The sequence below is a fragment of the Pantherophis guttatus genome, chromosome 8, assembly GCF_059756535.1.
Source record: "Pantherophis guttatus breed Tessera chromosome 8, ASM5975653v1, whole genome shotgun sequence".
NCBI lineage: Eukaryota > Metazoa > Chordata > Lepidosauria > Squamata > Colubridae > Pantherophis > Pantherophis guttatus.
Window position 1 is genome coordinate 80956437 of NC_142070.1, and position 23014 is coordinate 80979450.

Sequence of the window (23014 nt, forward strand, 5' to 3'; positions counted from 1 at the left end):
TTTTCTGAAGCTCTATTTGGAGGCTTTTTTTCTGAAGCTCTGTTTGGAGGCTTTTTTCTGAAGCTCTGTTCGGAGGCTTCCTTTCTGAAGCTCTGTTTGGAGGCTTTTTTTCTGAAGCTCTGTTTGGAGGCTTTTTTCCGAAGCTCTGTTTTGGAGGCTTCTTTTCTGAAGCTCTATTTGGAGGCTTTTTTTCTGAAGTTCTGTTTGGAGGCTTCTTTTCTGAAGCTTTGTTTCTGATGCTTTTTTCAGCCTCTGAAACCTCCGTTTGAGAAGCTGGTTGGGGCTACATTTGGAGTATAAAACGCCTCCAGATTTTCACCCTCTTTTTTGGGGGAAAAAGGTGCATCTTATACTCCGAAAAATACAGTAACCATTTCTTCACCCTTCTATGTCGTGATAGGTCTGGAAATTGGGCTGGTCCCCGAAGCCGACGGGTGAATTCGGCACGACGTTTCCAGAAATCCCGGTGGAATTTCTCCAAGAGAGAGAAGTCTTCAAAGAATTTATCTACCGAATTAACACATTGGGTAAGTCCGGAGACCGGAAATGAGTTTCAGGCATGAAAAGCTGAAGGCTTTTGGTACAGGTTAACATTTTAAAATCCCCGTTAAAAAGTTTTAGTTCTGAGTGAATTTGCCTGCAATTCTCTGCCACCCTAAGCAGCTGTTGTAGGTTTGAAGAGCTTTATGTCCCTGAGAACAGGGACATAAAGATAGCAACAGCAATAGCCCTTAGAGTTATATCTATTTATTTATTGATTCGATTTATATATGCTGCCCTTCTCCAGAGATTCAGGGCGGCTTACAATGCGTTAAGCAATAACCTTCATACTTTTTGTATATACCTGCTTAGTAGGGCTTTCCCCCCCCCCAAAGCGGTGTTCTTTTTTATACAAAGTCAGCTTATTGCCCCCACAATCCGGGTCCTCATTTTACCCACCTTGGAAAGATGGAAGGCTGAGTCGACCTTGAGCCTGGTGAGATTCAAACTGCCAAATTTAGGCAGCCAAGAAGGAGGGAGGGAGGGAGGGAGGGAAGGAAGGAAGGAAGGAAGGAAGGAAGGAAGGAAGGAAGGAAAGGAAAGGAAAGGAAAGGAAAGGAAGGAAGGAAGGAAGGAAGGAAGGAAGGAAGGAAGGAAGGAAGGAAGGAAGGAAGGAAGGAAGGAAAATAGCAGTAGCCCTTAGAGTTACATACCGCTTCACAAATGCTTTACAGCTCTCTCTAAAGCAGTTTACAAAGTCAGCCTATGGCCCCCAACAATCTGGGTCCTCATTTTAATGACCTCGGAAGGATGGCAAGGCTGCTGGCAGTCAGCCGTCAGCCAGAATTAGCCTGCCATAATGCATTCTAACTACTGTGCAGGGAGGGAGGGAGAGAGGAAGGAAGGAAGGAAGGAAGGAAGGAAGGAAGGAAGGAGAGAAGAAGAGGAGAGAGAGAGAATAGCACTTAAACTTATATACCGCTTCACAGTGCTTTTTACAGCCCTCTCTAAGTGGTTTACAGAGTCAGCCTCTTGCCCCCAACAATCTGGGTCCTCATTTTACCCACCTCGGAAGGATGGAAGGCTGAGGCCAATCTTGAGCTGATCAGGATCGAACTCCTGGCAGTAGGCAGAGTTGGCCTGCTATACTGCATTCTAACCACTGCGCCTCCGCTGCCCTATTCTGTCCGGTCCAGGGGGTCAGTTCACATCTCCTCTTGATTCAGAGTTGAAGAGAGTCAGCCATGGGTCCACAGAGCATCTGTAAAGATCCTCGTGATATTTGTTTCTCATTATTTTGCCGTCCCCTCCGGTTTTAAATAAAGAAGCCTAAGAGGCTCTGGATTCTGGAAGGCCAAATATTTATTGATGCGTCGTATTTCTAAAGCCGCCCATCTCACGGCCAGCCTGTGGTTTTCACCTTTAGGGTGGACAAACCGCATGCAGTTTGAGGAAACCTGGGCCAGCCTCCTGGGAGTTCTTGTGACCCAGCCGATCGTCATGGATCAGGAGGAAAACCAGCAAGAGGTAAAATAAGCAGGGGTCTTTGGTGCCCTCTGGCCTTGGTGGCGCTCTCTCTGTCTCTCTCTGTCTCTGTCTCTCACTGTCTCTGTGTCTTTCACTGTCTCTCTCTCTCTCTCTCTCTCTGTCTGTCTCTCTCTGTCTCTGTCTCTGTTCTCTCTCTCTCTCTCTCTCTGTCTTTCTCTCTCTGTGTGTCTCTCTGTCTCTGTCTGTTTCTCTGTCTGTCTCTGTCTGTCTCTCTCTGTCTCTGTCTCTCTCATTGTCTCTCTGTTCTCTCTGTCTCTGTCTCTGTCTCTCTCTCTGTTTCTCTCTGTGTCTCTCTCTGTCTCTGTCTTTCTCTCTCTGTGTGTCTCTCTGTCTCTCTCTCTCTCTGTCTGTCTCTGTCTTTGTCTCTCTCTCTGTCTGTCTCTGTCTGTCTCTGTATCTCTCACTGTCTCTCTGTTCTCTCTCTCTCTGTCTGTCTCTGTTTCTCTGTGTGTCTCTCTCTGTCTCTGTCTTTCTCTCTGTGTGTGTCTCTCTGTCTGTCTGTTTCTCTGTCTGTCTGTCTCTCTGTCTCTGTCTGTCTCTCTGTTCTCTGTTTCTCTCTCTGTGTGTCTCTGTCTCTGTTTCTCTCTGTGTTTCTCACTGTCTCTCTGTCTCTCTCTGCCTCTCTGTTCTCTCTCTCTCTCTGTCTCTTTCTCTCACTGTCTCTCTGTTCTCTCTCTCTCTCTCTCTGTCTCTGTTTCTCTGTGTGTCTCTCTCTGTCTCTGTCTTTCTCTCTCTGTGTGTCTCTCTGTCTCTGTCTCTCTCTGTCTCTGTCTCTCTGTTCTCTGTTTCTCTCTCTGTGTGTCTCTGTCTCTGTCTCTGTTTCTCTCTGTGTTTCGCACTGTTTCTCTGTCTCTCTCTGTCTCTGTCTCTCTCTGTGTGTGTGTCTCTCTCGCTGTGTCTGTCTGTCTGTCTCTCTCTCTCTCTTTCTTCCTCTCTGTAGAAATGCATCTTTTTCCTAGATAGGCCTAAACATCTGATTCTTTTCAAAAGTTTCCTTCCCACCCCACCCCCTATTAACCCCCACTCCCACCTAAATTAGTTTGACACCTGTATCCTTTTTTTTTTGTTTTGTTTTGTTTCCAGGAAGACATGGAAAGGACCCAGATCAATGTTCTGGCTGTTCAGGCAATCACCTCCTTGGTGCTGAGCGCCATGACCATCCCTCTGGCCGGCAATCCAGCCGTCAGCTGTTTGGAGCAGCAGCCTCGAAACAAAACCTTGAAAGCTCTTGACACCAGGTATAGCGGGGGGAGGGCGGGGGGGGGCTTTTGCTTCCTTGATCCCTCGCTATGCCTGGATTAGGGGAACGCAACCTATAGCCTCCTTGGTTATGTGATAGCATAATGTGCAAGCCTTCTGGTGGTTTCAGGCAAGTGTCAAAAACCAGAACCAAGAGAAACCTCCAGGACAAGACCCGGGAGTCAGGCACAGACTTCCCAGTGGCAGAACAGAATGGAAAGAGTAGAGTAGAGTAGAGTAGAGTAGAGTAGAGTAGAGTAGAGTAGAGTAGAGTAGAGTAGAGTAATGAAGAATAGAGTAGAATAGAGGAATGAAGAGTAGAGTAGAGGAATGAAGAATAGGGTAGAGTAGAGGAATGAAGAATAGAATAGAGTACAGGAATGAAGAATAGAGTAGAGGAATGAAGAACAGGGTAGAGTAGAGGAATGAAGAGTAGAGTAGAGGAATGAAGAATAGAGTAGAATAGAGGAATGTAGAGTAGAGTAGAATAGAGGAATGTAGAGTAGAGTAGAGGAATGAAGAATGGAGTAGAGTAGAGGAATGAAGAATAGAGTAGAGTAATGAAGAATAGAATAGAGTAGAAGAATGAAGAATAGAGTAGAGTAGAGGAATGAAGAGTAGAGTAGAGGAATGAAGAATAGGGTAGAGTAGAGGAATGAAGAGTAGAGTAGATGAATGAAGAATAGAGTAGAATAGAGGAATGTAGAGTAGAGTAGAATAGAGGAATGTAGAGTAGAGTAGAGTAGAGGAATGAAGAATAGAGTAGAATAGAGGAATGAAGAATAGAGTAGAGTAGAGGAATGTAGAGTAGAGGAATGAAGAATAGAGGAATGAAGAGGAGTACAGGAATGAAGAATAGAGTAGAATAGAGGAATGTAGAGTAGAGTAGAGGAATGAAGAATAAGAGTAGAGTAGATGAATGAAGAATATAGAGTAGAAGAAAATAGCTTGACTCCGTCTTCTTTCTGGCAGCCCCTGAGATATTGGAAGACTGCTATCATGTCTCCCCTAGTCCTTCTCCACTAGACTAGCCATGCCCAGTTCCTGCAACCGTTCTTCATATGTTTTAGCCTCCAGTCCCCTAATCATCTTTGTTGCTCTTCTCTGCACTCTTTCTACAGTCTCCACATCTTTTTTACATTGTGGTGACTTTAAGTAGCGGGAGGTCAACCATGGACAAATCCCTTCTAATCCCAACAAGTGATTCAGAAGGATCAAAAGCCGTTTTCTTCCTTTATTTTCTCTCTCTCTCTCTCTCTCTCGCTCTCTCTCTCTCTCTCTCTTTTGAAGAACTGTTGTGCTTTAAATCTTGAGTTAACTTTCAAGGGTCCCTACAGTGAACTGTCGTAAGTTGAGGACTCCTCGTAGCCCATTTCAGTTGTAAATGTCACGTGCTTTCAGAAGGGGGGAAAAAAAGGAATCTGTTTTAAAACGCCTCGCTGAATGGACAATATTATTATTCAACAATGCATTTTTTTTCCGCTGAATATCAGGTTCGGGAGAAAATTGAACATTATCCGAGGAATTGTCGAGCAAGAAATCCAAGAAATGGCCTCTAAGAGAGACAACGTTGCTTGCCACCATGTATATCAGATGTGGGACCCTGTTCCATCCCTGGCCCCCTCTACCACAGGTAAACGATGATTTATATATTTGTCAGTATCTCAACAATCATTGCACTACATGCAGAAACACAGAGAGAGATGCCCCACGCTAGGCATGCTTGGATTTGGGAAGAGAAATCAAGTCTCGCTCAACGTTTAAAAGCTCATGGCTAATTCTGCATTTTTAATTGGGGACAACTTACTCGACTTACGACCACAATTGAGCCCCCAAAAAAATTCTGTCGTTAAGTGTGACATTTGTTAAGTGAGTTCTTGCCACAGTTGTTCAGTGAATCCCTGGGTGATGACCCGGAGCACGGCACAGAGGCAACAAAGGCAGCTGGCAGTACAAACCGCCCCTTTATTGCTCCAAATTGCCCCAAACGCTCCCACGTTTCTGGCAAGTCCCAGAGCAAAGTGATGACAGGCACGCATTCACACCTCAAGCAGCCTCTGGGCTGTGAATAGTCCAGCCCAACGCTGTGAGCACCATGGCTGCAAAGCAAGAAATCCAGTAGAGCAAATCAAGGAGTCCAGGAATCCAAGGAGCAAGGCAAGTAATCCAGAAATCAAGAAAGAATGCAAGGAATTTAGGAAAGTTCAAACGTCGGCACTCAACACTCCAGGAATTCAGCATTTGTTCCTGACAAATGCCCCTCCCCACAGCGTCTCCTTAAGTCTCAGTCCCCAGGTGTGCCTTGTGAAGAGGGGTGGGGCACTCTCCTCCTGAGTAGTTGGGTCAACCTGCACTGTTCCCGCCTTCTCTCCACTCTCCGTGCTCTGGGATCAGGAGGGGGTGGTTCTTGCTCATCGCCTTTGCTCTGTCTCTCATGTTCACTCCTTAGCCTCTCTTGGTTCTCCCTGCCTACAAGCTGTTCTAATCCTGAAAGGCCCTGGCCTGACTTGGCCTGCTCCTCCCCACATTCCTCCGGAGCCAACAAAGCCGCCCCCTCCACCTCCATCTGCTCCAGTTCAGGCTCGTCTTCCCCCGCAGATTCATGCTTCGATGGGGGCCTGACATCCCCTCCTCCCCTCCAGGAACAGACGAGAGGAGAGAATCCCCCTCCTCAGTTTCTTCTTGCAGGCCAAGCCATCCTCCAGATCAGGGACTGGTGTTGTGGCCTGTCAGCGGCCTGTGCAGATTGTAGCTGATTCAGACAGCGAGGAGGCTGGTGTGGTGCTGTGCCAGCAGCCTGTGCAGCTGGCACTCGAGTCAGACAATGAGGAGGCTGGAGAAGATGTGGTGCCAGAGGCGGGGATTCAGCCAGGGCCTTCAGAACCTCCAGAAGCTCCTATAAGTGAAGAGGAGGAAGAGGAGGAGCCTCTTCTCGATGCACGGGCGCGCAGAGCTGCCAAAAGGCAGGAGTGGCTCCTCAGGAGGAGGTCTCCTCGAGAGTAAGGCTTGGGGCTAATTGGCCACTCCCGTAGCCTATTTAAGGAGGAACGCCGACTGAAGCAATTTGTAGGGAACAACTTCAGTTCACTCTCCTTCGCGTCTGGATTCTCTGCAAATTGCTTCTGGGCTCTCGGCCAACCCTAGTAAGATTGTGATTACTTTATCTTTGGTTTCTTGTAGGCTGTTAAGAAAGTTTATTAACAGTCTTTGTTTTGAAAAAGACTGAGTTATTTTAGTAAATTAAGTTTTGTACAGACTGTGTGTGCTGTGTTCTTTGGGATCCGTAGCTGGGGCAGAACAACTGGAGATCTGTGGGGTTTCACCCCCTTTCGGTTCCTTTATCAGTCCAACAGATGAATAAATGGAAACTGGCCATCCCGATTACGTTTCTTCTTTTCATTTCAGGTTCCCTCATCAGCCACGAGAAGCTGCTGCTTCAGATCAATACGGAGCGTGAAATGGGGAATATGACCTACAAACTAGGACAGGTTTGTTGAAATGTCTGTTAAGTAAAGAAAACAGAGTCATTTTCGGATCCCTAAAACGCAGGCAGTCCTCGACGTGCAAGCTGTTCGTTTAGCGACCGTTCGAGGTTACAGCGGCACTGAACCAAAGGAACCTCTGGCCATTTTTCACACTTACGACCATTGCAGCATCCCCCGTGATCACATGATTTATATTCGGACGTTTTGCAACCGACTCCTATATTACGACGTTCGCAACGTCCCAGGGAGGGGGGGGGAATGTCTCACACGATCCCCGTTTGCAACCTTCCGACAAGCAAAGTCGATGGGGAAAGCCAGATTCCCTTGACAGCCGGGTGACTTAACAACTTCAGCGACTCGCTTAACAACGGTGGCAAGAAAGGGTCGCGAAATTGATTTTAAACGCTTGTGCCCACCGAAAATTTTGAGCCTCGGTTTTTGGTCGTACGTCGAGAACTACCCATAAACGGCATTTTGGTGTCGTCATTACTATGCTGTAATTGAGGGTGATGTTTTGTTACGTTGATGTACGCCTTTAAGGAGCTCAAGAATTATTTTCATTCTTTTTTTTTCTTTATTTTTACCGTATTTTTCGGAGTATAAGACGCTCCGGACTATAAGACGCACCTACCTTTTTTGGGGGAGGAAAACAAGGGAGTGAAAATCTGCCTCTGCCTCCCAGCAATTTGCCTCCTTGCAGCAAACAGCGGAGGCCCCCGCTGCAATAGGCAATGGCAATCCCTGCAGCCTGAAACAGCTGATGGTCGGGAGGCTGATCCAACTGACAATCAGCTGCTTGTGCTGTTCAGGTTGTGCTGAAGCTGAAACGGGCTGTTTGCTGCTTGCTGCAAGGAGGTAAATTGCTGGGAGGCAGAGGCCAAAGGGTGGGGGCTGGCAGGTGGGTGGGGGCTACATTCGGTGTATAAGACGCACCCAAATTTTCACCCTCTTTTAGGGGGGGAAAAGTGCGTCTTATACTCCGAAAAATACGGTAATTTTTTTTTGCCTGCAGGTCTCCATCCATTCTGTGTGGCTGGGAAATAGCATTACCCCGTTGCGGGAAGAAGAATGGGGCGAAGACGAAGATGATGAGAGCGACATGCCTGCCCTTTCCTCGCCCCCTTCCTCCCCCATCAATTCCAGGTGTGTCTCTTTTTAAAAAAATTCATTTTATCTCTCTGCGTGGGCCCATCCGGCAGTTTCGGTTGAGAATAACTTCGAAGCTTTCTGATCCGAGGTGAAATTCCCGTATCTTAATTAGTCAATACAGGGAGTCCTTGACTTACAACACTTCGTTTAGGGACCGTTCGAAGTTACAACCACTCTGAAAAAAAGTGACTTATGGCCGTTTTTCACACTTAAGACCTTTTAGCATCCCCACGATTCTCAGTCTTCCAGGTCAGAGCGGAAGAAGCTTCTTGGATGAGGAAGCGAAATGCCCTCGAAGAAAAATCAGAAAAGTCCAGTTGCCTCTTGGGGAAAAAAGAACCTTTAGAGGCTTGGCAACTGGCTCACATTTACGACAGTTGCGATATCCCGGAGAGTTAACGGGATCCCCTTTTGCGACCGTCTGACCAGCAAAGTTAACGGGTGGTGAGAAAAGTCGTAAAACGGGGCAAAATTCACGTTAACAGCTGTCTCACTGAAGTTGCGGTCGTAGGTCGAGGACTGCCTATAGCTTTTCTTATGGCACGCATGCATGTGCGAGGAACCTGAGTTTCTGGCCAGCTGGTCTTCATGCACACATGTGTGCTAGAAACTGGAAGACCAGGTGACCAGCGCACATGCGCACTGGGGAATTGCTCTTCCGGTTTCTGGCGGTGCCCCCCACATGTGTTCCCGTTTTGGCACTCAGTGCCAAAAAGGTTCGCCAACTAGGGGATGGTAAGTTCTAGTCCGCCTTAGGCATAAATGTTGACTGGGTGTCTTTGGATCCCTGTCACTGGGAGACAGTGAGTTCTAGTCCCACCTTAGGCCTGAAAGCCAGCTGGGTAACAATTGGATTCACTGTCAGTCCAACCCACCTCTAAGGGTGGTTCCTGCTTGAACAGGGGGTTAGTCTAGAAGACCTCCAAGATCCCTTCCAACCAGGGGTGAAATGCTCCCGGTTCAGACCGCATCACCCGATCCGGTAGCCATGGCGGCACATGGTAGCAAAAATCCCTGCCCTTCCCCCCCCATGCCCAGTTGAGCCGCGAGATCATCAGAGGCTTTTTTTTTTTAACTTTTAAAAGCATTTTTTCTACAACCTCTTCGGCTGAAAAAATGCTTTTAAAAGTAAAAAAAAAAAGCCTCTGACGATCGCGTGGCTCAGCTGGAATCGTCAGAGGCTTTTAAAATCATTTTTTCCACAACCTCTTCGGCGGAAAAAATGCTTTTAAAAGTAAAAAAAAAAAAGCCTCTGACGATCGTGCGGCTCAGCAGGGATCGTCAGAGGCTTTTAAAAGCATTTTTTCTGCAACCTCTTCGGCTGAAAAAATGCTTTTAAAAGTAAAAAAAAAAAAGCCTCTTGATGATCGCGCGGCTCAGCTGGGATCGTCAGAGGCTTTTAAAAGCATTTTTTTCTGCAACCTCTTTGAGGTTATAGAAAAAATGCTTTTAAAAGTTTTTTTTAAAAAAAGTTGGCCACGCCCACCCAGTCACATTACCCACCCCCACCACCACGCCACGCCCACAGAACCGGTCGTAGCAAATTTTACATTTCACCACTGCTTCCAACTCTGTTATTCTGTTACGAATGAAGCTGGTTTGTGTGTGACCAGGAAGGACCAGTTGCAATCACTTTTAAGGAACAAGGAAGTGATCTGAAGCCACTTCCTACAGTCCCAAACTGCGGGGGGGGGGGGGAGAAATGACCCCAAATGAGCTTGTACAGTAGCAGTGACAAAAGAAGAGAGAGAGCTAGCTCTTGCAGCTCATGACAAGAGATTTCCGGCACCCCAGACAGCAGAGGTGTGGAGAATTATGGCCCTTTTTATGACTTGTGGACTTCAACTCCTAGAATTCCCGAGCGTGGTAATGAAACGTTCGAGAACTAGCGAGCGGTGGGTTGCACATTATGTTGCTACTCGTTCGCCCCGCGTGCACGCTCACTTCATGCATATGTGCACCTGGTTTGCCCACATGTCTGCCTTCCACACCTGTGCCAGGCCTCAAATATGTCCCTAAATAGGACAACACAGAGCTGAGGCGTGTGGGCACCTGTGATTTCCGTTATCGGTTCGGGTGAACCGGTCCAAACCGGCTGAATACCACTTGTGGAACCAACCCACGAGCTCTGAGAACGAACTTCCACCCTCATCCTATACCCGAGTTACAGATATTCGCCACCATCACGACTCTTAATATTTACAGTGGATTTCTGTCAACTTATTTAACTTCTCTTGATTTGTAGGAAGCACCGCGCTGGGGTAGACATTCATTCGTGTTCCCAGTTCCTGCTGGAATTATACAGTCAATGGATTCTCCCATCCAGCCCCAACAAGAAGACGCCGGTTACCCTGATCAGCGAAGTGGTCCGATCCGTAAGCTTTTCAGTCTTTTCGTTCTCATAAATCACGCTTTGAATTGTTGACGGTACAGATGAGTTCGGTGTTGTGGTCCGCCAGCAGCCTGCAGAGCTGGCAGCGGAGTCAAACAGTGAGGAGGCTGGGGAGGGCCATGGGCCAGTCCTGGAGTCTGGGGAAGGCCCGGACGAGGGCTCTGCGTCGGAGGCAGAAATGGAGCCAGGGCCATCTGGGAGTGATGCGCGGATTCCAGAGCCCCCAGAGTCAAACCGACACTGCTATTGCTAACTAGTATGCCGGTTGTTAAGTGAAACTGGTTTTCCTATTGACTTTGCTTGTCAGAAAGTCACTAAAAGGGGATCGCGTGATCCCGGGACACTGAAACCGTCGTAAATATGAGTCAATAGGCAAGTGTCTGAATTTTGATCCCGTGTCCATGCTCCAATGGTCATTAAGTGTGAAAACGGCTCATCGGTCACTTCCCCCCCCCAGTGATGTTTAGTGACTTTGAATGGTCACTAAATGAACTTCTTGTAAATCTATATTAAAGACCTGTATTTAAACATTTCCTTTCCAGGCTTCCTTCTGCCCAAACTGTTATGCTAATACGTAAGATTTACGACGTTAAAGGTCCCGCTTATTTTCATTCGTTTTCTGGCTTATATCTTCGCAGCTTTTAGCCGTCTCTGACTTATTTACGGAGAGAAATCAGTTTGAAATGATGTACGCAACGTTAACTGAACTGCGGAAAGTCCATCCGTCGGAAGACGAGATCCTTCTTCAGTATTTGGTCCCCGCTATGTGCAAAGCAGCAGCTGTTCTTGGCATGGTAAGATTTTTGGAGAATCACAGGCAGCTGGCAGTTCAAACCTCCCCTTTTTTGCTCCAAATTGCCCCAAACGCTCCCACGTTTCTGACAAGTCCCAGAGCAAAGTGATGACATGCACGCATGCATACCTCAAGCAGCCTCTGGCTGCAAATAGTCCAGCCCAATGCTGTGAGCGGCACGGCTGCAAAGCAAGAAATCCAGCAGGGTAAGTCGAGGAGTCCAGGAAGCAAAGGAGCAAGGCAATTAATCCAGAAATCCCGAAAGAATGCAAGGAATCCAGGAAAGTTCAAATTTCGGCACTCAACACTCCAGGAATTCAGCATTTGTTGCCGACAAATCCCCCTCCTCACAGCATCTCCTTAAGTCTCAGTCTTCAGGTGTGCCTTGTAAAGAGGGGCGGGGCGCTCTCCTCCCGAGTAATCAGGTCAGCCTGTGCTGTTCTCGTCTTCTCTCCACTCTCCATGCTCGCGGATCAGGAGGGGGTGGTCCTTGCTCATAGCCTGAACTCTGGCTCTCAAGTTCACTGTTTAATCTCTCTTGGTCATCCTGCTCCCCTTCCTCCCTGCCTACAAGCCGTCCCAATCCTGAAAGGCCCTGGCCTAAATTCAAACTGACACCACCCCCCCCCCTTTGTCTTCCTTGCGTTCCATCAGGATAAAGCGGTGGCGGAGCCCGTCAGCCGCCTGCTCGAATCGACGCTCCGCAGCACGCACATGCCGAGCCGAATTGGCGCGCTGCACGGCATCCTGTACATTTTGGAGTGCGATCTCCTGGACGAGACGGCGAAGCAACTTATTCCGGTCATCACCGAATACCTGCTGTCCAATCTGCGTGGCGTAGCCCAGTAGGTCTTGATAGAAGAAACTCCTCGCTAAACTTATCATCCGACGGGTGGGGTGGGGGCCCGCGAGGGACGGAATTGTGGAGGGGGAAAAAAAACCACGCATCAAAACCTAACATGGTTATCTATTTTGGAGGGGTGGAAGAGGCGTTTTATTGAAATGCTAAAACAGCCCCGAGAAACTTTAGTTCCTGATAAAGGAGAATATTTGTAGCTCAGGGTTGAAATGAAGGGTGCTTGGTGCTCTCTGAGCTTGGTAGTTTTCTTGAAGACCTTTCATGACCCAACTAGGTAACATCATCAGTGTGAGGAGGGCGAGGAGCGCTCTCAATTTATATTCTAGTGGCTGGCCCTGTGAATGTTGGCGGGAGTGCTTCTTGGCTATTTACTGTTAGTTGTTGTGGCTCCGTTGCCTGAGCCTCGGCTATCGACAGATGCAGACTCTGAGAGTGAGGGAGAGGAATTGGCAAGGCCTCCCTCTCCAGGACCCTCCTCTCTGGCAATGCCTCCGGAGGACCCCAAAGGCCAAAAGATAGGCTCAGAGCCAAGCACGTCCCCGCAGCCACAGGTGGACAGCGACGAAGAAGATAAGTGCTGGCTGGATCCTCGGCAGAGGCGCAGGGAGAAGCGTGCGCAGCAGAAGGGAAGGCATGCCAGAGATTAGCTGAGTCACTGGACCACACTCCACATGTGGGTGTGGTGGCCGGTTCAGTTTGTGACAAGCAAAAACTGGAAATAATCCATGATCTCTGCATTACTGGACTTTGCCTGCTTTATCGGACTGTATTTGGATTAATCCTTGTATTGTTGAAACGCTGCCTGTTTTATCGGAATGCTTGCAGTCTAATCTTTGTTTTGTGTGAGTAAAGTCTGAACTGGCAGCTAGCCACTGGGTTGCTGCCAGCTTTATCTTCAAAGAGTTTTGTCGTGTGGCTTATTAACTCCGGGCTGTCTGTGGGGGTGCGTGTGTGGTACTCTTAGTTGGTAAGTGAATCCCTGCAGCCCGATAAGTTAATAACCCCGATTGTTCAGTGAATCGGGCTTCCCCATTGAGGTCACAAAAGGGAAGCAGGAGACCCCGGGACACAGCAACCGTCACAAATATGAGTCAGTCACCAAGCGTCCAAATTTTGATCACATGATCATCAGGATGCTGCAAAGGTTGTAAGTGTGAAAATCGGTCGTAAGTCGCGTCTTTCAGTGCCATTGTAAGTTTGAATGAACTGTTGTAAGTCGAGGGCTACCTGTAATTGCTTCTTTTAAGGAATGGTTTAGTCCTCTTTTGCATTTCTTCAGTAGAAAAATGAAAGAAGAGAGTGTTTTTAATGCTGATCTCTGTCGTATGTTGAACTCCTATTTTTTTTGGTCTCTCTTTAACAGCTGTGTGAACCTCCACAACCAGCAACACATCTTGGTCATGTGCGCAGTGGCCTTCTACTTAATCGAAAATTACCCGGCTGACGTCGGACCTGAATTCTCTTCCGGAATTATTCAGGTAGGGTTGAGGCCTCCGGAGAGTTTCTGTTGTGACCCAGGCCCAAGTAGGTATTAACAGACGCAAACAGTTCGAAACGAACAGACTTTATTAGAACATCTGAGAATTAACTCATTCTCAGGGAACAAATTCAAAACAAATTCTTCATAGCACAATTCTTCAGCTTTATCACCAACCTTGGTCAAATTAGGCAACCTGCCAAAGGCTTTTCTTGGCAAAAGTTCAGAAGCAGAAGACGCCGACAAGAAATAAATGCAGCAAGACAAGAAACAAATCTATCAACGTTGTTTTCCGACAAAGAGCCCAAGAGCCGTTGCTGATCTTTTAAGCCTTATGGGAGGGGCCAATCATCTCCTGGCCTTACTCCTGAGTTGTCCTTTTTGCTTTAGCTGCTCCTCCCTTCTGGCAGCTCTTCTCATATGTGCACTAGGAACAGACTCCTCCTGTTCCACCTCTCTGCTGTCAGCTTCTGGAGGCTCCGGAGTCCGCACATCACTCCCAGATGGCCCTGGCCCCATCTCTGCCTCCGACGCAGAGCCCTCATCCAGGCCTTCCCCAGCCTCCAGGACTGGCCCATGTTCTTCCTCAGCCTCTTCACTGACCGACTCCGCTGCCAGCTCCTCAGGTTGCTGGCGGACCACAACAGTTTCCCACGTGGCCTTCGAGGAAAGGCTGAAGTGAAAAGCCTTGGCCGATCCTGACGCCTTGCATTGGCCAGTCTCAAAATTTTGCTCAGCCATCCTTCTTTGTGTCAGGCCTGTCCCAACTTGGGCCTTTAGGAAAGAAAGACCCTCGACTCCACTCGTAGTGAAAAGCCTACAGGTAGTCCTCGACTTTCAACAGTTCGTTTATTGACCATTCAGAGTTACAGCGGCACTGAACCCTGTGACTTAACGACCGTTTTTCAAAGTTACGACCTTTGCCGCATCCCCATGGTCACGTGATCAAAATTTGGAGGCTTGGGAACGGGTTCATATTTAGGACCGTTGCTGCGTCCCAAGGTCACACAATCCCCTTTTGCGACCTTCTGACCAACAAAGTCAGTGGGGGAAGCAGATGTTCATTTAACAACCGGGTTACTAACTTATCAACTGCCGCGATTCACTTAACAACCGTGGCAGGAAAGGTCGTAAAACGGGACAAAACTCACTTAACAAATGTCTCACTTAACAAAAGGAATTTTTAGTCGCAAGTTAAGGGCTACCTCTATTTTTACTAAAGGCAAGTGATTACAAGCCAGATCTGAGGATTCCCACATAAACCCAGTATTTTTCCCCCTCAGCCAGGCCTTCCCCCTCATCATCCTGTTTGCGTCAAGTGAGGTTCAAATGAGTAGTTTTGGTAACCGTTCTGAAGTTTGGTGCCTCTTCGCATGTGGTTCCCACGCCTGTGTCTTTGGGTGGTTCAACCGTTGTGTCTGATTGGCACCTCTGGTTCCGGTCATCCCTGTGTCCCTCTATTCCCCCCCCCCCCCAATTTCAGGACAGGCTGCTATCAAAGCAAACTGGGCCCGGCGCGACGCAATGGCAGATCTGACATTTTCTCGTCTCTTCCAGATGTGCGGAGTGATGCTATCCGAAAACGAGGGATCCACCCCGTCGGTGATCTATCACTGTGTGATCAGAGGTCTGGAAAGGCTCCTGCTTTCGGAGCAGCTCTCTCCGCCAGACTGCGAAGCGCTGGTGAAACTGAGCGTGGACCGTGTGAACATCCTCAGTCCGCACAGAGCCATGGCCGCCTTGGGACTCATGCTGAGCTGCATGTACACAGGTAAAGCGGTTTTTGTCGTTTCCTTGCCCTTCTCAGCAACTTGTTATTTAGGCCACGATCCACTGACTCGGAAAGGAAAAAAAGTGAGAAACATGGGTATCCGGTTTATGACAGCAAATGAGCCCTAAACTTCCGTTGCTAAATGAAACATTTGTTGAGTGAGTTTTGTCTCAATTTACGATCTTGCCGCCGTTGTTAAAACGAATCACTGCGGCTGTTAGTAACACAGTTCGTAGGAAAATCAGGCATCCCCCTTGACTTTGCTCGCAAAAGATGACGTGCCAAGCGTCTGAATTGTGAACAAATCACTTTGGAGATACTGCAGTGATCCTAAGTGTGAAAAAAAAAACGATCATAACTCACTCCTTTCAGTATTGTTGTAACTTTGAGCGGTCACTAAATGAACGGTTGTAAGTCGAGGACTACTCGTATTGTCTTCCATCCTAGCAAGCAAATCATCATCTTTTAATGACCCCATATTCCCTTGCGGAGAGGAGTCTGGGTAACTGAATGGAGCCGAGTGTTTACTGGCCGGATGCCCTTCCCTGTCGCCAATGCGGAGTTTTTTTTCCCGAGCAGATATATTCTCCTTGTGCCCAGAGAGAGAAATATCAGCCTCTACCTAGGATCGAACTCTCAGCCTCCCAATTGTGAGGCAAGAGCTCCACCTCTAGGCCACCGCACCACTCATCCTAGCAAGCAAATGCTTGTGTTTAATTCGTGTGCCAGTGGGACAAGTGTGGGACTAGGACAGTGTTGACCTTTTCTGGACCGAGTGCCCAAAGAGTCTGAACCCCCAAAACGCAATGCGCGCGTGGCCCCCCTCACACACCCCGTCACCCGTGCATGCGTGGCAGAGACCCGAAGACCAGGTGGCCGGCAGGAGGCGTGTGCTCATGCACGGCGGAGCTGAACTGGGGCAACGGCTCGTGTGTCCACAGAGAGGGCGTTGCGTGCCACCTCATCACGGGATTAGGATTTTTTACGGCTGGCTCAAAATAAATCGATTTTTACGACTGCAGTGACCTTCAATTTGTTTTTCTCAACAATCCTGGTTTTTTAGATCCTTGTTTGTCTCTAAGCTGGGTTGTTTTTGTGCAGATGCTTCGTTACCTGACCTAGGGAGCAACTTCAGAGCTGTCAGTTCTCCTGGTCGGATAACGAGGCATCTGCACGAAAACAACTCAGCTCAGACATCACCGAAACCCTTCACAGCTGACACTGCGTTCTGTCAATCTTCCTTTCTTGTCAATTCCCTTTGATCGATCTCACGAGATTGTAGTAACGATTCTTATTTTTATCACCCACCTACCCACCTACTCCCGATTGCGGCTTTAGGAAAAGAGAAAGTCAGTCCCGGACGAAGCGCTGATCCCCACTCGGCAGCTCCGGACAGTGAATCGGTCATCGTGGCAATGGAGCGAGTATCTGTCCTCTTTGACCGGTAGGAACAGAAAGCCAGGAAGAATTAGTCCCTGCACAAAACAAATACAATTTCCCAATTATTTTCCATTTATAAATGTAATTGTATTTATAATTACACGGTCCAGTACCAGGCCTTGACCCATTCAAAACTGGGCTGCACTCAGTGGCGGGCGCATGCACCTGTTGTGTGTGTAAATGGAGCTGCACGCACAATAGCGCAGCCCCACTGCAAGCACAGAACCATCCCCTCTCTCCCACCGTTCCTCTTGTGAATCCCGGACAGTCCCCCTTTCCTTGGTCTTTGGAGGCAGAGAGGAAGTAATTGGGCTGACACCCAGGACAAGGAAGGGCCTAGAAGCAGCCTCCTCAGAATGGGATGACTTGATAGCGTTCTGGGCAACTGAGCTTGTAAAGGGAATGTCTCAGAAAGCCCACAGAATACAGGTAGTCCTCGACCTACGACCACTACGGGGCCCAAAACTTCTGTTCTTGTGAGACATTTGTGTGAAGTGAGGTTTGCCCCATTTTCTTGACTCAGTTGTTTAGTGAATCATTGCAGTTGATAAGTCAATAACCCGGTTGTTAAGTGAATCGGACTTCCCTATTGATTTTGCTCGTCAGAAGGTCTCAAAAGAGGGATCACACCACCCTAGGACACTGTAACCGTCATAAATGGCAGTTGCCAAGTGTCTGGATTTTGATCAGGTGACCATGGGGATGCCGCAACAGTCGTTAAGTGTGACAAAGGGCCCTAAGTCACTTTTTTTCAGCGCCGTTGAAACTTTAAACGGTCATTAAATGAACTGTTGTAAGTCGAGGACTACCTTTAGCTGAGAGAGAGCGAAGGTGCCCCGGGTGCACTCGGTGGGCCTACTTCAAGCATCTTTTGCTTCCACGAAGAAAATGGCCATAAGGAAATTGGCAATTAGCTTTGCAAGGCCACACGGAGCACAGAGTCAAAACGGAGCTTCAGAATTTAAACCAACCAGCACGAACAAAGTTGCTTCCTGCAAAGGCTCACGTGCCTTTGCTCCTCCTTTATGTCTTATGGGAGGGGCCAATCATCTCCAGGCCTTACTCCTAAGTCGCCCCTTTTGTCTTAACTGTTCTTGCCTTCTGGCAGCTCTGCGCATGCGTGCACTGGAAACAAGCTCCCCCTGTTCCTCTGCCTCGCTGACGTCAGACTCTGGAGGCTCTGGAGTCAGCACATCACTCCCCGATGGCCCTGGCCCCATCTCTGCCTCCGACGCAGAGCCCTCGTCCAAGCCTTCCCCAGACTGCAGGATTGGCCCATGTTCCTCCCCAGCCTCCTCACTGTCCAACTCCGCTGCCAGCTCTGCAGGCTGCCGGCGGACCACAGCACTGTGGGGAGGGCCCACATTGTGTTTCCACTTGCTCTGTTGTGCTTTCTGCTGTTAGTTGCCATCCCAGTGCAGGTAGCACATTTTGGAAAACTTCTGTGGGAGGGCCGGGTGTCAGTCTTGCCCCAACTTCGTCCCTTAACGAAGAAAGACCCTCGACTCCCATTTGGTGTGAAAGGTTTACTATACTAAAGGTCAAATGGATGACCGTATAGCAAAGCCAGAATTGAAATTTCTGGTTAACTTTCCCTGTCCAGTTCCTCCCCCCCACCACCCCTTGGTCTCTTATTGTCCAATTATATTTGAATAAATTGTTTTGGGAACTGTCTCTTCAACAGGGGGCGGGCTGGTGAGCCGTTGCCTTCCGTTCCCAGCGCTTTGACCTTAAGCTGGTGTCTCGTAATGGTACGACGAGTAGTTAGCCTTCCCCACCCCCCCTCCCATCATGGCAGACTGGCAGCTAGCCAAATGCGAAGCTCAAACCTACGATGGCAGTTCTGTCATTGGGGGCCCCTGAAGTCAGGGAGAAGACTCGGAGGGAGGCGCTGGCTGCCCGGCCGACCGGCCCTGGAGACTGACGGCCGGGCTCTCTCCGCAGGGTCAGGAAAGGATTCCCCTTCGAAGCCCGAGTGGTAACTCTGATCCTCCCTCAATTCCTGGATGACTTTTTCCCCCCGCAAGACGTGATGAATAAAGTGATTGGGGAATTTTTATCCAACCAGCAACCCTACCCACAATTTATGGCAAAAGTACTCTACAAGGTAAGGTTTTATGGCACAAGGTAAGCCATGGTGGCTCATTCTTTCTGTCTGTCTGTCTGTCTATCTAATCCAATTATCTATCTATCTATCAGTCTAATTATCTGTCTATCTAATTAATTATCTATCTGACTATCTAATTATCTAATTATTTTTATCTAATTATCTATATATATCTAATCTAATTATCTATATCTCCATCTAATTATATTTATCTAATCTATCAGTCAATCTAATTATCTATATCTGTCTATCTAATCTATCTAATTATCTCTATTTCTATCTATCTAATTATCTATATCTATCTAATCTAATTATCTATCTATATTTATTTAATCTAATTATCTATCTATCTATATCTATCTATCTAATCCAATTATCTATATATCTATCAATCTAATTATCTGTCTATATCTATCTAATTAATTATCTGTCTATCTAATTATCTAATTATTTCTATCTAATTATCTATATCTAATCTAATTATCTATATCTCTATCTAATTATATTTATCTAATCTATCAGTCAATCTAATTATATCTGTCTATCTGTCTATCTAATCTATCTAATTATCTATTTCTATCTAATTATATCTAATCTAATTATATCTATATCTATCTAATTTAATTATATCTATCTCTATCTAATTATCTCTATCTAATCTAATTATCTATCAGTCTATCTATCTAATTATCTAAACTAATTATCTATATCTAATTATCCATATCTATATTTATCTAATCTAATTATTTATTTATCTATCTATATCTAATCTAATTATCAGTCTATCTATCTAATTATCTCTATCTAATGTTTGTCTGTCTAATCTATCTAATTATCTCTATTTCTATCTATCTAATCTAATTATCTAGCTATCTAGCTATATCTATATATCTCTATCTATCTATCTATCTATCTATCTATCTATATATATATATATCTATATATATATATATGTAGTCCTCGGTTTACAACCACAATTGAGCCCAAAATTTATGTTCCCAAGTGAGAAATTTATTAAGTGAGTTTTGCTCCATTTGACGACTTCCCTCGGCACATTTGTTAAATGAATCCCTGTAGTTCTTAAATTGGTAACACAGTTGCTAAGTGAATCCGGATTCCCCCTTTGTGACTTTGCTGGTCACAAGGTCACAAAAAGGGGATCACGTGACCCCGGGACACCGCGACCGTCGTAAATATGAATCCGTTGCCAAGCGTTTGAATGTAAATCACGTCACCATGGGGATGCTGCAATGGCTCTAAGTGTGACAAATGGCCATTAGTCACTTTTTTCATTGTTGCAAGTTTGAATGGTCACTAAGTGAACTGCCGTAAGTCGAGGATTACCTATATTCTTAAGTAACAGATTTTTTTTAAAAAATCGTTACGCCTAAAATCCCTTACTGGATGCGGAACGTGATCAGCACACCCCGAAATAATAGCGTTTTAGATATTTGTCGCTTCAACCTAACGGCTTCTGCCGAACTTCCGAAGGATAAACGATGGCTCTTGGTTTCTCCAGGTCTTTCAGTCCCTGCATACGACGGGTCAGTCCTCCATGGTCCGAGACTGGGTGATGCTGTCGCTCTCCAACTTCACGCAGCGGACGCCGATCGCCATGGCGATGTGGAGCCTTTCCTGTTTTTTCGTCAGCGCTTCCACCAGCCAGTGGATTTCAGGAATGTATCCTCCTACAGATGTCTATGGAGAGTCTCAGTCCAGGTTCATGGTTGTCCCAAAGGTGCTTTTTTTTTCCCAAGACTTTTTCTTTTGAAGACGTTTCACTTCTCATTCCGAGAAGCTTCTTCAGTTCTGACTGGATGGTGGGGAATGGAAGGATTTATATTCCTTGCAGATAGCTGGTCATTTGCATCCTTTTTAGAGGTTCATTGAGGCCACTTGGAGGTTTGTCTGTGTCCTCAGGGTCACCTGAGCAGTGCAAATGGGCGTGGAGTCCACAACACAGATCCTTTCAGCAGCTCCAAGAAGGCTTCACGCCCATTTGCACAACTCAGGTGACCCTGAGGACACTGATAAACCCTCCAAGTGGCCTCAATGACCCTCTAAAAGGATGCAAATGACCAGCTGTCTGCAAGGAGTATCAATCCTTCCATTCCCCATCATCCAGTCAGAACTGAAGAAGCTTCTCGGATGGGAAGCGAAATGTCTTCAGAAAAAAAACCAAAAAGTCCAACTGCCTCTTGAAAAAACGCACCTTTTGGTATATCCTCCGACAGATATCCTATTTGGTTTGCAGAGTCTCCTTTGGAAGGGAAGAGCAGCCCTTTGGTTCCCAGGGGGAAATCCGTGTGCGTGTGTGTGTGAGAGAGAGAGAAATACAGGTAGTCCTTAACTTACGACCACCACGGAAATTTATGTCGTTGAGTGAGGCATGTATTAAGCGAGTTTTGTCCCATTTAACAATCTTCCTTGCCACCATTGCTAAGCAAGTCACTTCAGCAGGGGTTAAGTCAGTAGCCTGCTTGTTAAGCGAACCTGCTAAGTGAGACATTTGTTGCTCAAGTGAGCTCTGCCCCGTGTGACCAGACTTTTCTTGCCACAACGGTTCAGTGAATCACTGCAGATAAAAAATTTTTAGGGCCGTGATGGCGAACCTGTGGCACACGTAGCCATATTGGCATGTGTGCACCAGCTAGCTGATTTTCAGGCCTTCTGGGCCTACCAGAAGTAGGGAAACAGGTTGTTTCCTGCCTCCGGAGGACCTCGGAAGTGGTGGGGAAGGCCTGTTTTTCTCCCTCTCCACGCTCCAGAGTCTTTCTAGGACTCTGGGGAGGGCGAAAACAGCCTTCCGCACCACCACCCCGGAGGCCCTCCGGAGGCCGAAAATGGCCCGTTTGCAAACTTTTGATCCCACTGGAAAAATGGGTCTTCCAGTCCCACCGGAAGTTGGCAAACGGGCCATTCCCAGAGGGCCTCTGTGAGGGGTAGGGAAGGCTGTTTTTGCCCTCCCCAGATTCCTAGAAAGGCTCTGGAGCCTGGGTAGAGAGAAAAACGGGCCCACCGGACCATTGCGTGCCAGGAGTGGGGGGAGCGGGGAGATGATTGTGCACGCATGCGCGGGGGCAGGGCGCATAGATTTATGGGTGTAGGCACCCGCGCACGTGACACCCCCCCCCCGCGCTCCCCTGCAAAAAGGTTAGCCATGATTGAGTTAGGGGGACACCATTGTTGAGTGAATCTGGATTTCCCGTGAGCTTTGCTTGTTGGAAGATCGCAAAAGCGGATCACGTGACAATGCAGCCCGTCATAAATACGAGCCAGTTGCCAAGCATCTGAATTTTGACGCTGCAACGGTCGTACATCTGAAAGACGGTCGTAAGTCGCTTCTTCCAGGGCCGCTGTAACTTTGAACGGTCACGAAACGAACCGTCGTAAGTCGAGATCTACTACCTGTCCTCGTTGCACTGAGTTAAAAGTCCGTAACACTTTGCGCGAAGTTTTAACCAGGTGCCTCTCGGTTATATCCTTGACTCCGTTTTTTTCTCCCCCCGAAGTCTCCCACACATTATCAGCAGAATGGGAAAATCGGAACAAGTCGACCTCAATTTGTTCTGCCTGGTGGCCATAGATTTTTACAGGCATCAGATCGACGAAGAATTGGATCGCAGAGCCTTTCAGTCCATCTTCGAAGTGGTCTCTTCCCCGGGAAATCCGTACCACCGCCTGCTGACCTGCTTACAAAGCATTCACAAGATCACCCCGTGTTGAAGAAGAGAGCAGACGACGGAAGGAAAGGCGTCTCACGCCGCGGAGGTCCCTCGTAACCTCTCGGCTTTCTTTTATTAAATTTCCAAACCCAAATGACTCCGTAGGTAGTGGTGGCTGGGCCATGCAAGACAAAAGCCTGGAATTTTGGGGGGAAGAAAGAAAAAACAAAAAAAGAGCGAGACCTAGTAAGATATGGACAAAATATGGATGCAAAACAAATTTGCTCATCTCAGCTTAAATTTATATATATCGTTCATGCTGAACCTCGTGAATTCTGCAGTATCGGCTCCGGGGCATTTAAAAAGCCTTTGGTTTCATCTAGCTACAAGTCTTCTTTTGCAATTTGTACTTCTTTCTTAATGTGACAACGAGAAAAGGGAAAATGACTTTTAAAGACACTGAAAATTCATGTGTGTGTATATATATATATAATTTTTAGAATGGTTTGTTATATATATATATATAACAAACTATTCTAAAAATTCGTGTTCCAGGTATATTTGTAAAGAAAGAAGCAGACATTCTGCGAACTCCGGAACTAAAACAAT

The 23014-nt window shown here is 47.2% G+C and overlaps 1 protein-coding gene across 4 annotated transcripts in view; it reads left to right on the forward strand.

Annotated features, from left to right (window-relative positions):
- HTT (huntingtin) overlaps positions 1-22559 on the forward strand; it is a 107811-nt gene extending 85252 nt beyond the window's left edge. For all 4 annotated transcript variants that reach the window (XM_087875537.1, XM_087875538.1, XM_087875539.1 and 1 more), the window contains 15 exons: positions 401-527; positions 1907-2007; positions 3112-3266; positions 4761-4900; positions 6673-6755; positions 7765-7895; positions 10147-10276; positions 10932-11087; positions 11741-11931; positions 13309-13423; positions 14980-15193; positions 16532-16637; positions 18578-18740; positions 20260-20420; positions 22253-22559. In XM_087875537.1, the coding sequence (XP_087731663.1) occupies positions 401-527; positions 1907-2007; positions 3112-3266; positions 4761-4900; positions 6673-6755; positions 7765-7895; positions 10147-10276; positions 10932-11087; positions 11741-11931; positions 13309-13423; positions 14980-15193; positions 16532-16637; positions 18578-18740; positions 20260-20420; positions 22253-22466 (2187 nt within the window). In that variant the 3' untranslated portion in view covers positions 22467-22559. The remainder of the gene's footprint in view (positions 1-400; positions 528-1906; positions 2008-3111; positions 3267-4760; positions 4901-6672; positions 6756-7764; positions 7896-10146; positions 10277-10931; positions 11088-11740; positions 11932-13308; positions 13424-14979; positions 15194-16531; positions 16638-18577; positions 18741-20259; positions 20421-22252) is intronic.
- Positions 22560-23014: the final 455 nt, after the last annotated feature.